The sequence below is a fragment of the Rhipicephalus microplus genome, chromosome 3 (genome assembly GCF_043290135.1).
Source record: "Rhipicephalus microplus isolate Deutch F79 chromosome 3, USDA_Rmic, whole genome shotgun sequence".
Taxonomy (NCBI): domain Eukaryota; kingdom Metazoa; phylum Arthropoda; class Arachnida; order Ixodida; family Ixodidae; genus Rhipicephalus; species Rhipicephalus microplus.
Genome location: NC_134702.1, coordinates 11,162,989 through 11,179,610, shown reverse-complemented (window position 1 = coordinate 11,179,610; position 16,622 = coordinate 11,162,989). Strand labels below are relative to the sequence as shown.

The 16,622-nt window shown below is 49.2% G+C and overlaps 1 protein-coding gene across 2 annotated transcripts in view; it reads left to right on the top strand.

Annotated features, from left to right (window-relative positions):
• The first annotated feature begins 696 nt into the window (after nucleotides 1–696).
• Nucleotides 697–16,622, top strand: part of LOC119182368 (uncharacterized) — a 74,691-nt gene continuing 58,765 nt past the window's right edge. For both annotated transcript variants that reach the window (XM_037433358.2, XM_075888885.1), the window contains exon 1: nucleotides 697–961. In XM_037433358.2, the coding sequence (XP_037289255.2) occupies nucleotides 880–961 (82 nt within the window). In that variant the 5' untranslated portion in view covers nucleotides 697–879. The remainder of the gene's footprint in view (nucleotides 962–16,622) is intronic.

Sequence of the window (16,622 nt, the reverse complement as noted above, 5' to 3'; positions counted from 1 at the left end):
TTGAGACATCATGTTATCCCACTAAATGCTCACTCAACGATGCCGCGCCTAGGTGATAAAGGAGGAAGTTTTAAGCAATAATAATGCAAATATTTCTGCATCTTCACATTGGTGTTTAATTTCAGATATGCCCATTGACAGTATTTTTTTTTTCATTTACATTTTAGTAGAGAAAAAGAGCGAAACTTTCGTAGAATATACCTCGGATGTTAGCATTGCATTTAGTCAGAATAATACATAATTTTGATGAAGACGAAATGCAAAAGCAGTGAAACACCCCTGTAGTATCTTATCGATTAGGCAACAAAAGAAATTATAAATTGGAGTGCACGTTAAAAAATCGCAGGTGGTTAGAAACTAATCCAGAGTCCTCAACTATTGCGTGCCTCAAACTCCTGTCATGGTTTTGGCCCGTACTGCCCAAGAATTCAGTCCAAATACAATTCGCACAACGTGCCTTCCTAGATCACTTCGTTTTGCGCGCCGTTGCAGTAGCGCCGCAGCGGCGTCGCATAAAACAAATAAAACCAGCATATGGCAAGTTGAATTGGTTAAAAAAATGCTCTTCGCCTTTTAAAAAAGATTTCTTATATATGCCAGATTGCAGTAAAAATTATGATTCTCATAGATCAAACGATAGATAACGTTAGCTTGGGTGCGAGAGTATTCAAGGCAGACGACTCCTCCCACTCCAAACAGCAACAGAAGAGATGCAGAAGCATCGGGAGTCAGCGCGCGTTGTTGTGATGTTGCAGTAGCAGGACGGTGTGTGTGTTGTGCTCGCGGCGTTAGCAGTTTAGGACCCCGACTCTTGCGTCCGCAATGTGATGCCCACGTTGATCTTGTGTGCCTGACTGTGCTGTGCTTGCCCGTGTCACAATGGAATGCACCGTACGAAGCATGGCTGATGCTCAACCTAGCGAAGAGCAAGCTGTTGTTCCAGAGGGACGCGTCGAAAAAGGTCGGTTAACTCTCATCCTAGCGAAAAAATACACTTCGGATGTCGCAGTGTTGCTGTCCATCCGGCGTTGCGATTCGGCAATGCTCGCGATAAGCCGCCGCTACAAACCGGACCGTTCTAGCTCCTTGTCGGCTGCGCGAAGACCACTTCAGCGAGCAACCTCGCGGCATGTTTCTGTCATGTTCGATCACGTCAATAGCCGTTGGATTTTAGAGTCAAGTACGATGGCAGACTGGTCGGGTTTTAAAGACCTTACTCGGTGACATAGGCATTCGCGTCGCCTATTTGTCGACACTGGCAGCAAGTTTTTCAGTGGACCTAACATAGACTAGACTAATTTGTAAACTCGCGCTGTTAGCTGGTCTCAAGATCGTGTCAGACAGACTCTGTTAATTCGTCATCGGCACGTGCGGGCTAAAGCACATAGCAATTACCGGAAAATAGAGAAGCGTGTATTTCCGAGGAATAATAGTGATAATCGGAGCGGGCACTGACTGCGCTGCTCGTGGACGAAGTTGTCCCGCAGTGCCGGTTGAAAAGCCAGCCAGCTTATCGCGCTTGTCGCATTCGTAAATGCCCGCAGGTCTCGGTGATGGGGCAACAAAGGAGGGGCTGGCTGGTGATGTATCTTTTTATCGTGTTCCTCGCAGAATGACACTTCCGCTCACGCGTGCTAGTTGAGGCTACATGCGCCGGGCCTCGCTGCATTGACAGCCGATCCATCAATCTTTCGAGGAAACAATCCTCCAGCCCGTCCTTTGTAGTAGCAGGTGCGGCACCATTCGTGGCTTCTGTGGTCGTGCATTGCTCGCCCACGCGCCGATTTTTTCAAGCCTGCCGTCCAGTGTGTGGAAATCGACGCTTTTGTTGTTGTTTGTTTTTCTTTCGAGTGGTGCTATTCGTGGCACGCGGCCAACTGTGTACTTATTTAGCGAGCGATTCCCGAGTGGGACGTTCCGTGCTGACCGACTGTGGCGACTAGCTGATTCAAGCTATGAGGAAGTAAAGCGAACTGGCCCGTTGCGCAAAAATACCCGCGATTATAAGGCGTGTTCGTGTGGCCGTGTGTCTTGACGTGAATATGCTAATGAGTGCGGTGCCACATCGCTGTTTGCGGCTTAGTTTTCGACGCTGCTGGCATAGTTGGCGAGATACACATCTGATGGTCGTGCATTATATAGAGGAAAGAGCAAAAGAAGGCGGTGAGGTTGACCAGAAGCAAACTGTTTTCGACGGTTTGCTACCCTACCGTGCGGAAGGGTGGAAGGGAAGTTGAAAGAGGGAAAACCGGAAGCACACACAGTCATCGTCGGTAGTCTACTGTGGCCCTATTCTGCTTTCTTTCTAAGCGTTGTTCGAACGTACTACTTGTGTAAGGAGAAGCAGGAAGTGGAACGAGACACACTTGAGCTAGTCGGTATGGATTCATGCGCGGGAAGAAATAAATTACTTAAGGCGTGCGATGCATGCCCACGCCGTGACACGCACACTCAAACAGCGATTGCGTTGTGTGGCTCTCAAGTCCGTCTTTCTCCTGAAGAATTACCTATCAAGCGTGTTCACGCTTCATGTCTATTCAATACTCAATACAGTACTAGTAGAAAATTGATATAGTACAGAAGGATGTCCCAAAGTAAAACTAAAAAAAAAATGGCGAAAAGATAGTTGTTCGGGATGACAGAAAGGCATCGCGTTTCTTCGTGGTTATGGGATGACTTTCATGCACTTGAAAACAGTTTGGGGCCTTTCTAATAGTGGCATTCCTTGAAGTTTTGCTGCATTCGAACCAGAAATACTGCAAATGCCGTCCGCTTTTACTGCGTTTTTGCTGCGGCGTCGTGTAGAAGTCGCTTCAGCACGGCAGCTAGAAGTTATTTTTCCTTTAGTGAGTTCACAAACTTCTAGCGCACGTGTTTGCTAATGCATACGTAGAGAACACACAGCGTTCTTGTTCCCGAAATTAGGGAGTTTTCGAATAGGAGCCCCATACCCATTTTGCGTATGGACGCTTTGGGTCAAGCAGGAGCGATTTGTTTTCGAATTGGGTCTGCGGTGCTTTGGACACTCCCCCCTATTCTATGTCACTCTATCCTTGGCTGGGAGCCATCACTTCAGTGGGTGCCTTCACGTTTATCTGACCCAAAACTTTTGGGGATCCCGCTAAATTCGATAAATAGCGTCCCTAAACCCAAACTGCGTTTGGGTTTTGCGCATGCGCAGTGGCCTTGACGCTATTTCTTAGGGGCCCCTATTCGAAAACTCCCTATTAACATTTAAAAAGTCTACCTCATGAAGCCCCTATTCGAAAACTCCATATTAAGAATCAAAAGTCTAGCTCATGAAGCAGCGCCTTCAGAGATGCGCTTGTGGCTCTAAACAGCGAATAAAGAATGAAGCGCCCCCTCAGCGCCTCGTCCAGTCGCATCATATATTTTGACTGAAGTGTTAACAAGGCTCGGAAAACTCCTGCGAATGCTTCATGAGTTCTGAAACGTATTGTGATCTACTCCCCGTATCTGCATTGGGGTTTAGAAGTTTCTCAATTTTAAACGATTACTCTTTTGGAGCACTTCATACAGTTTTCTTCTATCTCGCCAGAGGAACGCAAGAAACCATTCCCTGTGTAGTCAACATTCTAGTTGTATGTGCAGCAATTACCACAATATTATTTGCATTAATAAGATTCTAATCTCCGTGATACCACCGCGTTTGAACCTTGTTTGCGTGCAGTAAAAGTATGCGACCGATTGTAGACTTCACTTCCTCCTCATGCCGAGCCCTTTCAAATTTCCTACACCATATCTTCGCCCCACTAACCCGTAAGACACCAACTCATGTCCGCGACGCCAGCCACTTCGTGCAGCTAGCGTCAGATGTGAGCATCGGTGATGACGAGAGCATGGTCTCATTTGACGTCGTGTCATCGTTTACCAACGTGCCAGTTCGCTTAGCTGTCTCCGCTGCCCGTTCTGCGCTTGAGGAGGACGCAAGCCTGAGGGAAAGGACTCCTTTGGCGGTTGACGAGCTTTGTCGTCTACTGGAGTTCTGCCTATCCAGCACGTACTTCTCCTACAAAAGAACTATTTTCAGGCAGAACAGCGGAACCGCGATGGGAGCTTCCATCTCGGTCACGATGGCAAACTGGACCATGGAGTACATAGAAGAGCAAGCACTCAGCTCCTCCTCGCCGCGACTCAAGCTTTTTCTGCGTTATATGGACGATTGTTTTTGCGTCATTAAGACGTCTGAAGTTGAAAACTTCAGACAACACCTGAATTCCGTGCACCCAGCCATACAATTCACGACCGAGTGTGAGAGCGACCACTGCCTGCCCTTACTTGACGTCCAGGTGGCATGAAGGCGCAACGGCCTGGAGTTCTCCGTTCATGGGAAGCCAACGCACACTGGCCGCTACCTTCAATTCGATTCTTCCCACCCCGCCTGCCACAAGGCCTTGGTTGTGACCACGCTACTCGAGAGAGCCAGGAACTTGTGCTCTAATGACACAGAGCGAAAGAAAGAAGAGGCCCGCGTAATTGCTGACCTCAGAAAAAACGGTTATCCAAAAAACTTCATTCGAGCCGCCACCCGCCGCGCAGAGCAACGGGGGATTAGGAAACCCCATTCAACCTTAATTGGCAGCCCCCCGAAACGCGTACCGGTTCCATACGTTCACGGAACCAGCGGGACGCTGGCGCGGATCTTCAAGAGGGAGGGGGTTCGCATCGCGCACGTGCCTTCGCGTACGCTGGGGCCGCCTCCTCCCACGCCCGCAAGACCGGCCAACAATGGACAGGAGCCCCGGTGTCGTTTACGAAATTCCGTGCGCCGAATGCCCCGCGTCGTATATCGGTGAGACGAAAAACCTACCGGAATGACTGAAGCAACACACCAACGATGTGCGGAGGTTCTACAAAGAGCGCAGCGCAGTCGCCGAACATGTGGAGACATTGGACCACAAGATAAATTTCGAGGCGACGGCCATCCTCGAAAGTGAGCCGAACTGGAGGAGAAGGTTGTTACTCGAGTCGTGGCACATTCTGGGAACAGCCCACAACATCAACCGCTCTCTCGGAACCCTTCCCCCAGTGTACACACACGGTCTGCGCTCCACGGCAAAACGAGAGAGAGAGAGAGAGGGGTCATAAGCCACCCCTCGAGTGCTTTGAAGACGCTGCTGCTACGTAGCCTACGCAGTCAGCCATGAAGGCACTGCGCCGGGCTCCCGACAGGGTTGCAGAAATTAGGTGCCTTTTCTCATCTTCTAACCACTACCACCACCAGTCACCCCTGAAGAAGGAACCAAGTCGGTTCCGAAACATCGGGTCTCCTAAAAACTTTTCGTCGGAGCCTATATCATCTCCCAAGTATTATATATCTCCCAAGTAAATACCAGGTCAGAATGCATATATTGCACATGCCATCAGGCACGCAGCATCTCACCGTTATTGATGCTCCTACATAACGGCTATAGGATGATGTCAGTGTAAAATATTGAGGGCCATGGAACGATGTTGGCGTGTGCCGTAACTTGCAGCAAAACCGCCGCGCCTGACCACAGCGTGCAACTTTTCGTCATTGCTGCTCCTCCAACATGGCGGCTGAGACGAGGCCAGTGTGAGGGAAAGATCGTTGGGAGAGGTCTTCGGTGAACGTACATAAAGATAGGCTGATGATGACGGCACAGTGTGGTGTACGTTTTTAGAATGACCGAACAATCTCAAAAGCTTCGTCGATTACTCGAATTCTCTCACCGCCATTTAAAGCCTCGGAATTCGCTACTTGGAAGAGGCGTGTGCTCATATCTGAAGCTTTATCGTTCCATAAATACTATATCCGGCAGAATTATTTGACTTTGAGGTTTCGCGAAATGAAGATACGATTCTGGTGTACTTTTAGCATTGAGTCTTTCCATGGTCGTCGTCAGGATATTCTCTTGGGAGGTGCAAACTAGTATTGCGTCGCTGCTGGGGAGGGGTAGAGCACTGGTGAAGCATGGGTGAGAGCTCGTGCTGGTGAGGCTTTAGAGGGGAAGGAGGTGGGTAGGGGGGTGTCGGAGGTCACACTTCCACAACGCCGAGAATGGCCCTTCGTCGGACGGTTGACTCACCCATGCACAATTCACGGTCTCACCAACATGTCTAGCGGTTCCGAGGCACTCGTATCCAAAGAGTTTGTTTTCTTTCTTCAGCCTTTCTTTGAGCCCATCGAATTCTTGGGAACAGTTGTGTCATGCAGGAATCTTGAATCCCATTCGGTCGGTGCGGTGACGGTCACTCTTCAACTGGAGGTCATGTCTCGCTCAGGGCACGCGCGCCTTTCTCGTGCTCGTTCTGTGGTGGACCCCACAATGCGTGCGCACGTGCAGATCGCTTAACCACTGCGCGAACGCTGATCGTTCTTCTCTACCCTACATAAGACCGGTGACGCAAAGTCAAAACTGTGACCAATAAAGGTCACACTTGTGACGTCTAGCGTCTCGCAGCAGGTACGCAAGGAAGTGAAAAACCCCGTAGAACTGTTGAACAACGCAGCCATCTCCGCCGTTTGGGGCATCCGTGTCGAGATGTCTTCGATTTAGTCATTTCATTTTTACTCGGGAATATCTCCTCCAGGCACCGTTCTGAAACGTCTTCCTTACACCTTTCGAAGTGAGATATGCGTTTATCGTCTGCTTCTTAGTTTCCCGTTCAATTAAAATGGATGGAATATTAACAGTACACAAAGTAAGCTCACAATTCGCATACAAGACGGTTTAGTAGAGAGTTCGACGAAATTTCGTCTGGTCAGATCAAGTAACTGTTAAGTAGGTCACTGGCCAATTGCAAAATAATATAAAAGGACGTTTCGGGACCCGTGCGGATCCATCATATTCATCGTTATGAACAAGAGATCCGTACGGCGCCCGAAACGTTGCTTCATATCTGCATTTTGACACTGATCAGTGACCCGCTTTCCACCAAAGTAAGACGTTTTGTATGCGTCGTACCTCTGTTGCACCTGCACGTTTGCGCTCTCTTCCCGGGGATCACCTTATTTGTTGAAAATAAGTACAAATGCGAGAGTTGGCCGGGTGTGGAGGAGATGGCTGCACTGCCCCGTCTGGAAAGAGGAGCAAGTCTCTTGTTTATCCGCTCGGCTGCGTCGGGGCTGCAGGCGCGGCGCGTGCAACCAGGCGTGACACTATAGCCTTCTCCGGCTGTGGTCGTCCTCTCCTTCTCTGCCACAGGCGGGAAAGAGATCCCCTTCACACTCCGAGAATCATCTGGGTCCCCCCCGTTGTGCCCCCCTTTCATACTCGTGAGCTGCGTGGCCTCTTCGAGTGGTCCCTCCGAGGCCGCAGTGGTGGACATCTTCGGGGGACACATCTCGCGACATGTGGATGACTCCGAGGGGCGCCCATGTGCTTCCGCCGGGCTCCCCACCGCGGTGCTCAATCGTTCCGCTGCTGAGCGCGAAGTCTGGTCAGGCACGGCTCCCGCCTGCGGTGACGGAATGCCGCCGTGAGCATGCGCAGATCCAGGGGATGTCCCGACCGCCCGCTTCCTCATATATATATTTGTGGGCATAATGTCACGCAGCGTAATGTCATCATTGCCATTGATTATAATCATTCGCGCAAACTCCATCGTCATTAATCGTCATCGAAATGTAAAGTGGTGCACACCCCACGCCCTCGTGATTTACGCCAGTACAGGAAAGAGACGGATGCAACCAGGGTTACAGCAGAGGTAAACAGAGAGAATGGGGATCAACGAGGAAGATGGGTGAAGTTCTGAGCTACAACAAAATTCTGCAGAGTGAAACCCGTGCAGATTGAGCTGGACATGTTTCGAAAGAGGTGCGCCGCTTGCGGTCTGCCCTAGAATGTAGTCCAGCACCGTGGCCGCGCCTTTGCTGCGGACGTGGCCCCGGTGGCGGTCAGCGCGCATGCTCGGCCACCGCGCAGTAGGACCCGTTCTGTGCTCGTCGTGTGCGTTCGCGGCGGCAGTGGTCGGCCGACCTTGGCTTCTCGCGGGCGAGCCAGAACGACCTTGCCTGCGAAGGCGAGGAGGAAGGAACCTTGCGTTTCGTAGGTCGGCGCGGTCGAAGGCGTGCCGGCCGTTTGCGTCTTTCCTGTCTCGGTAATCGCCTTAGCGCGCGTAACGTTAACGTGACAGCGCAGCTGCGGTTCAGCCTGTGTAAAACGCGACCCTTGAAGCGTGTTCCTTTATTCAGTAGTCTTCTGAACAAGCACTGACCGCATTTTGTAATAATAATAATAATAATAATAATAATAATAATAATAATAATAATGCTCCGTTCGCTTATGCGGTCCGCCCGCAGAAAATCCAAAATAGCGTGCGGCCCGCATTGGACCGCTGACACTATCGAAAACTTTCTAAAATAATTCATGATTGTTAGGGTTTAGCGGGCCGAAACCATGATATGATTATGAGCGACGCCGAGGGGGTGTGCTTCCAAAACCGAAATTTTCACCATTGGTACACGGGCGTCCGGAATTTCGCCTCCATGAAAATGTGGCCGCCGTGGCCGGGATCCGATCCCGTAACATTCGGGGCGCGGGAATGTAGCCAGTCCCATACGTTGACATAATAGGTGGGGGGGGGGGGGACACAAAGTTAGACCCATACATTAACTTGATAGGGAGGAGGGTGTTGCGACGTACACCCCCCCCCCCCCCTCGAAGAGGAACCGTGTGCACGTTTATGTACTTGGTGGTTAATGCACACTACGTTAAGTGCGTAGTTAGCCGTGTTGCCAGCTGGTTCCCGGTATCTATGCATGCATTAACGAGGTTTTACTTAACGAGTTTTGAACGTGTGTGTGTGTGTGTATGCGTGCGTGCGCGCGCTGCTATGAGCTTCCTGCTAGCTTGTTGGGGCAGTATCCTTGACTATCTTAGGTCCAACACTTCAATCCTACTTTTGTTTACTTTTAGAGCTTACTTTGTGGATTTGCTGCTTCTGTATAAGTGATTAAACTCGGGGAACATTAAACTAAATTAAAGCTAAATTTCCTTCCTTTGCGTGTGTCACGGATAGCGTGCGGCAAACACAGAGATGGCTGCTGCTCCAAAATGCTGGAACCTCAGCCAGGTCAGTTGCTTTGCCGTATACTTCGAGTCTCCACAACTTGACAAGCTGAGGAGGAGCACTGTTTAGTGCGGGTCGCTCAACGCCTCTATACAGGGTAATTGTTTCACACTTCACCCATCGGGGCCCATTTGTTTCGGCGCCCCGCACACCCACTACCCGAGTGGGCGCCGACGTGGGGACGCCGAGGCTGTGCGTGCCGACCGGTCCGCTACCGGACGCGTGACTGGACTACTCCCAGTCGTGACCGATCCACGGCCGGTCCTGCGGAGCGCGATCGGTGAGCCGTCGTCGTCGCCGTGCACATGGCACCAATCCTGCTTCTCCGGATCTGTCGCGTGTTCATTTTTCACGTGCAGCGGGTTGAACGACCGGGCATATATGTTGCCTCTTGGCAGGCGCACTTTGATGACTTGACAGAAAGAAGCTAGGGAAACGTAAACCATAAGAATAAACGAGAACTTCGAAGACTGCAAGTGGGAAGATCTCATCCAGGCACCGTTCTGAACCGTCTTTTTTTACATCTTTCTAAGTGAGATGTGCGTTTATCGTCTGCTCGTTTCGGGGTTACGTGATATCATGATGTAACTCGTGTAACACAAATACATGATATATTCGTGGTATGGTTTTGGTGTATACTCATGTTTAAAGGGGCGCTTAAGAGCTAGTCGCGGAGGCCACGGTCGATAACCAGCAATGCAGTTTTGCGAAAAAGTTACTGTATATGCTATATTTTTGTAGCATATACAGTAACTTACAGTTTCTGCGTGGGCTCTCGTGGGCAGCATATACAGTAAGTAGTTTCCCGTCGCTCCTCCGCGCGAGATGAAGATGCCACAAACTTTTGCGGTCGACTGTGCGTGTATACTGTTACAGACAAGACTACTCTACTCTTTATCTTCAGTTTTATTAGTACTTTTTGAACTATTTCTTTTCAAGGGGTCGTGACACCCCCCTTTTTTTTTATTAAGGTGGGTTAGTCCTTGTGCGTTCACAAGTCAACTGGCGAAATTCTAGCGCATTTGGTCGAGCATGTAATTAATAACTGAATACTTTTACAGACATGCGAGTGCCCGGAGAGTCGGGTAGCACTGGCGCACTCGCGAGCCGTGATGTAGCCAGCAGCTTGCCGCTGGAGCGCCTGCATTCCGGTGAACGGTATTGTTCCATGGTCAGCTGCGCGTGTAAACGAAGCATTGTTAGCCTTCTTCAGCTTGGCACTGATATTGAATGATTTGCACTAACCCGAACTCGGTAGAACTCGACGGCGTTGCTCCCTGCAGCGCATGACGATGCGGACACCATGGCAAAATGGTGCGTTGCCGGCTGTGGGCGGTTGTTGTGCACTTAAATATTATTTTGCAGTCCACTCTTCATATATTTTGAGGTATAATAGACCCTCTGCTTCTAGTTTTTGCTAAAACCACACAAATTGTTTGGGGACGCTGTCATGGCCCCTTTAACCGTTTCCTTTTCTGTAATTTTTATTTTATTTGATGGTATTATAGTTTTATTTTGTGCTACGGGGGGCACGAACTTCAGTTGTATACAACACTATATTTTCAATCTACTATTTTGTGTTCCGCCTATTTTTTGTTATTTATTTTATTCTCTGTTTAGGCGGTGAAGGTTTCAAAGGGATCCAGCTGCCCTCGGCATAACGAGAACCGCGTCGCGTGGCTTGCGAGACGGGAACACTCTCAACGCTGGAACTTTCTCGCGCGTGTCGCTGTCGCCGGCGTGCTCTGTGTGCACCGCGGATCGGGTGTCAGCTTAACACGGACTCCATGTTGTTCGTGCACCATGCTGGACGACTTTGTTTCAGTATCGTGTTGCACGTGTGCACGAGTATGCCTTCTCTTGGCCGAATTACTTGAGTGGAAGCCTTAGACGTCTCATTAAACGTGAACGCTGGCCGGCGTCACGTCGGTGACTGCACGAGTGTTGCGAGAAATCATGGCGTGATGACGTCAACATGACGTCACAAGTTGTGGGGGGGGGGGAGGTGATTCGCCTGACATCGTGGTTTGGTCACAAATGGTTGATCACCGAGGTAGCGCAAAACTAGATGAGGTGCCTCCGATCCACGGCGGCAATAAAAAACTGCGTTAGACATGGAAAACTTTCACAGGGTGGCGTGGCAGAAAAAAAAAAAAAAACACCGGCTGAGAAGAAAAAGAAAATGTTTTTTTTTTCCTTCTAGTCGTCCTATAGGAAAGTGCATAAGGAAACCAGTGGGCTTTTTTATTTATTTTTATAATAAATGAGTGACATCAGTTCAGAGATCGAAACCGTGTTCGCGGTGTACATTTACAGCACCGTCAGGTTGTCGTCCTCATTGGTACGGGAACCTTGTCCTGTTCCCGTTGTTTCTCGTGTGGCATCCGGGATCACCCCTGAGTGAAAATGCCCTCGGGTTTGCGGGAAAAACAAACAAACAAAAAAGGGCCAAACGTTGGAGGGGGATAGAAGCTTGAAAAGACGAAAAACATTGTTACCGCGGGTTGTCCCTGGAGCTGCCGTTTATAGGCGGGCGGACAAGTTTGTAGCAAGGCTGCAAACAAATTACCGAGTCACACTCCTTTCCAAGCGTCCCCTAATAGGTACGTAATAGGTGCTCGGCGCAGCTCTGCAAGGCCATCGATGATTGAACAAATATAGTGCCCAGGGAGCACGCTCACAAATCCGTGTTTATGGCCCCCTTTTGAGATGCGAACCTGTGTTTGCGTACACCAGGCCCGGGAACATTGGAGCGGATTCGAACCTATGAACTCAGCGGATGCTGATGTGGTTGTCGGCTTAAAAACCGTCCTCGTCAGCCTCTCTTGCTGCAAGTCATGTTGTACTGCAAGTCAAAAATTCAACTTGCTAATAACTTGTCATATTATCACGCGGCGCTGTACTCTTGGGCGCCAGACAGGCATTACCTCTTTGTGTGGCGTCTGTGGCGTCTTTTTGAGGCAGGCAACGCTGTGTACTGGTCGTCGAGACGGCTTAATCGCGATGCTTTTAGGCTTATTATTTTTTAAACTCTGATTTGTGATCTGCATGCCTGGAAGAAGGATTGACGTTACCAGTATGGCCTTTAGTTTACTTTCTGCCATAATGTGATGCCGTATTTTAGTCTTTTACGAATCGCGGGCCGTGATAAACACACCGAGTCACTTTGCGCGGGCGCGCCGTTCACATTGCATGCACGCCGTGCGCTGCGCTCTTTAAAAGGCCGCATTCTTGCCCGACAAACACGGCGTGTTTAAACTATCGTGATGGCTCGTTTCAAAGTATCGTGTCTGATGCGTGATCGAGTGGTACGAGCATCTCAGTCATCCACCGTCGGCACTGCAGGAAGCCGCCGACTCGACTATGCCGCGAGCTTGTTCCGTCATGAAGTGACTAATATAGTTTTAAAACCCTGTGTTTAATTTTTTTTATTAACCGCCAGTGAGCTAAAAAGCTAACGGTTTGGCACATAATTCTTTCACATTGACCGGGTTTGACAGGAGACACAGACACCACTTGTCTGTGTCTTTTGCCCGAATCGCGTTGCATTTCTCAAGAGTCTGTCCGTAAACCACAACAGCATGTACTTCACCATAAAAGGATGCTGGCGATGTATTGAAATACAGGTCAGCATATTTATTTTCAGCGAAAAGCTTACACGGCTTGCGCTTCTGGTGCTGTAACTGAAACACCCGGGAAAACATCGTTTACTTACTAACACGAAGTGCATTACAGGGTTATGTGAAGTGGTCTGACGTCACGGGACTAAGAAAGTTGGTTCACTCCGCTGGAAAACGAACGGCAGTAAGCTAATCTAAAACGCATGAAATGTTTGCATGTATCGAGTTGTTTAAACATTGTACAGCTGCTCCAACTCAAGAGACTTAATGAGTATTCGCGTTCGAAAATGTGTTATTGGTACCACTGTTCCAAAATGCTGGTTCATCGTACTCTACTACCGACTCAAAGGTCGTGGTCTAACACCTCATTGTCTAAATTTCTGGACCCCTTTGTTTCGGCGTTTTCAATTATTGTATTGTTGTTTTGGGACGCAAAACCCTAAATATATTACTGTAAAAGGGCCGATTTTGAATGTGCTCCAAAGTGACAATTTAACTGTTCCAAAAACTGCGCTGAAGTAGTTTCACACGAATGCGAATACCGTTATACCGACACGGCCGTTTCAGTGTTGCTTGTGCCCCGCCACGGTGGTCTAGTGGCTAAGGTACTCGGCTGCTGACCCGCAGGTCGCGGGATCAAATCCCGGCTGTGGCGGCTGCATTTCCGATGGAGGCGGAAATGTTGTAGGCCCGTGCACTCAGATTTGGGTGCACGTTAAAGAACCCCAGGTGGTCCAAATTTCCGGAGCCCTCCACTACGGCGTCTCTCATAATCATATGGTGGTTTTGAGACGTTAAACCCCACAAATCAATCAGTGTTGCTTGTAGCAGGACGTTGTACGACCGAGTGTCGTGTAGGTACAAACATACCGCAGGTGTTTGTGTGGCGAAAGGTGCCAGCCCTTTTTGAGTCACCACTCAAGCGTCCTTGAGAAAAGCGGCCTTTTCTCCGATTACCCTGGCTGAGCGCGCACTTCTTGGGCGAGCCAAGGACTCCGTCTTCGTATGCAGCGCCACAGCGTTATCTTTTGGCTCTCGCTAACGAGCCGGCACTGCTGCTCCACTGTGTTGGCCCGCTTTATCCCGTTACGCTTAATCGTGGGCTTACGGAAAGCGCAGATGAGGACGGTGGGAGTGGTATATATCACTATATCACCCTTCTCTTTGAACTCGTTTCATTACTTGAGACGTACCTGATTAGTTCAAGACGTCGGACGAGTCCCAGAAACACGGAATTCACTCGTACAGTCCGTGAAGCAGTGTTATACAATGTCATCAGGTAATTCGTACGAACTTAGGCGTGTTTTCTATTTGGGGAGGAGGAGGGGGGGGGGTGTAAACAGAGAGTAAACAGTTATTTGAATGCAAAACTTTGTGGCCTGGTGGTCCCGACGTGGGAGTTGCTCATTGCGCGCTAGGGCTCGTCCAGCAGTATCTCATTAATGTTAATTCAATCAACCACGTATCATTTGCAGTCATTTTTTTTAGTAAAGCTATAGGGCACAGGGCGCACCCCTTTAACGATTTTGGGAAGGGGGAACCCCTCCCTATCGGGAAAAACTACCCTGGTGGATACTGGAAAGCACGGTGGGCGTAGTGGAAATAATGGTGGGTATAGTGGAAATTATGGTGGATATGGCGGGGACGTAGTGGAAATTATGATGGATATGCCGGGACATATTAGGTGGCATGGTGTACAGAATGTTGGTAAAGTGGAAACGATGGTGAGAAGTAGCGGCTAGATAGTGGGCAATCATGGGAGGCTCTGCCCACCATTGCGATAATGCTGGGAAGCACTAAGCAGTTGATGGATGGTGCTTATTATGGCGGGTTACATGGTGTACCAAGCTGAGAAGCTCTGCCCACCATTGCGATAATGCTGGGAAGCAGTAAGCAGATGATGGGTGGGCTTATACTGGCGGGCAATTTATATAGTGTACCAAGCTGGGATCTGTACACTAGATGTTCTACCACCATGATTTCCACCAAAGGATAGGCCTACTGACCGAGCCCGTACAGTTGTGTTATTCGCGCTTCTGGGTTTCAGAACACACGATTTCGACGAGTAAAAATGACAATACAGCACAGCCATGGCATCAATTAACGTAAATGAAACATTTTTTTTATTGTGTATGGTGTCCGCGCAAGAAGCAACAAACATCGATGCGACGCGATTCCAGCACTTTCAGAGAACGTACGTTTCCCTTCACCGGTAGCCGCCGGTCACACTCGCTGGCACTTCTCTGGCTCTCAAGCGAGAACACAGACTTGACAATTCGTATGCTTGCTGAATCAATATGATAGCATAATGTTTCCGGTGCACTGCATTCGTTTTAGCCAAGTCGTTATGTATTTGTTGCTAACGATAGAGCTACAGCAGTGCGCTGGCACGACTGCACTCTACGTTGTGCTAAAAGCATCCCAATACTCAATCAATTACGTGGGAGTATCCATGGAATGAGCCCAGAGGCGTGATAAAGCCTGAGCAGATTTCGCCCTTTGGAACGAGCGAGAAACGGATATTAAACTTGGCAGACACCGCCATATATTGCCACTGCGACAATGGCGTTGGTGCCATTATCGCAGTGGCAATCGTCGCAGGCAGCAGTTGCTTGTGTTTAATAAATGTGCAAATTGTAGTAGCAGGTGCAGATATCGTCTATGTCGAGTACGCGACAAACAAAACTGAAGTTGAACCGTCAGTTCCCATGTGAACTAGCTATTTAACATGCGAGTTCCGTCAGGTTGGTATGGTTAGTGTCTTCGAATGAGGATCTGTAGGTTGCACGTTTTAATCTCCGTGGTAGCCTTTTTTTTTTACGGGTGCTTTTTTACATTGTTTTTATAGATTTTTTTATTTTTTGTGGCAGCTCGTCTAGGTGATTCTGACGCCATTTTGTGCTCAAGCGTTGCCGGCACTGCAGTGTCCACTATATCCCACCATACACCATGGTGGGCGTTTTCCAGCATTCACCCACTACACTAATCCACTATAAGGGTGTGTGGTGGTTTACACCATGCCCACCATTCGTTTTTTTTTAATAGGGCTCCCTCTAACGCTCACTTTTGCATATTGACGTTAAGTTCTGTTATGTACTGTTTTAAATAATTATAATCTATTAAGCAACAGCTACATACATACGGATGCCAACGTGTATGAGTGCGTGCATAGTTTTCAAACAAGGAATGTCGCTGGGTCCTTCTCGAAACGCTGGCTTCAGAGACATGAATTTCTTGTTAAACGACGGAAACTTCTCACTTCAAGCTTCCGCTTTCCTTTAAAGTTCCGTCTCCTTTTGAATTTTGCATGTGCATGTTTCACGAAAATGAAAATTGGGTTGGAAGTTCGACCTCTGAACGAGTGTTTACAGGTTGCAAGTAGGTATTTCTCATAGCGCTCATGCGGGACGCTGTTGGAAGCGTTTCGTACTCGGTTCTCTCGTATGAACAATTTCTGTGGTTCTCAGTTGCCATAGTTCTCGAAAGGTCAGAAAACCAAAGCTGAGTTCATGTACTAGAGTAGAAGCTTTCCAATTTTGCATGTGTATAATACACGCGCACATGCTAACGCATACTCGAACATCCCCCCCCCCCCCCCCCCGTGAAAAAAAATGGCTATGCCATGCTCTGGCGCTGCTTGGCAATGGCCGGCGCGGCTTCTCACGGTGAACAGTGGTGGCAGCGAATGCTGCACAGTGACGCGCTGGCGGACCAACTCGGGGCTGTCCAGAAGGCCCATGGGGCGGCAGAGGGGCTTGGCCTCTCTGTCCCGACGTGGGAGCAGCCAGCATCAGTCCTGGACTGATCCTCAGGACTTGAATAAAGTTCTCCATACCATACCGTACCATACTGGCCAAGTGATGTGCTTCCTGCGGGAGATCAGCTTATAATCCCTTTTAGATCAACACAAGAGAGTTGTTGGTGACACCTTGCGGTGATAAACGC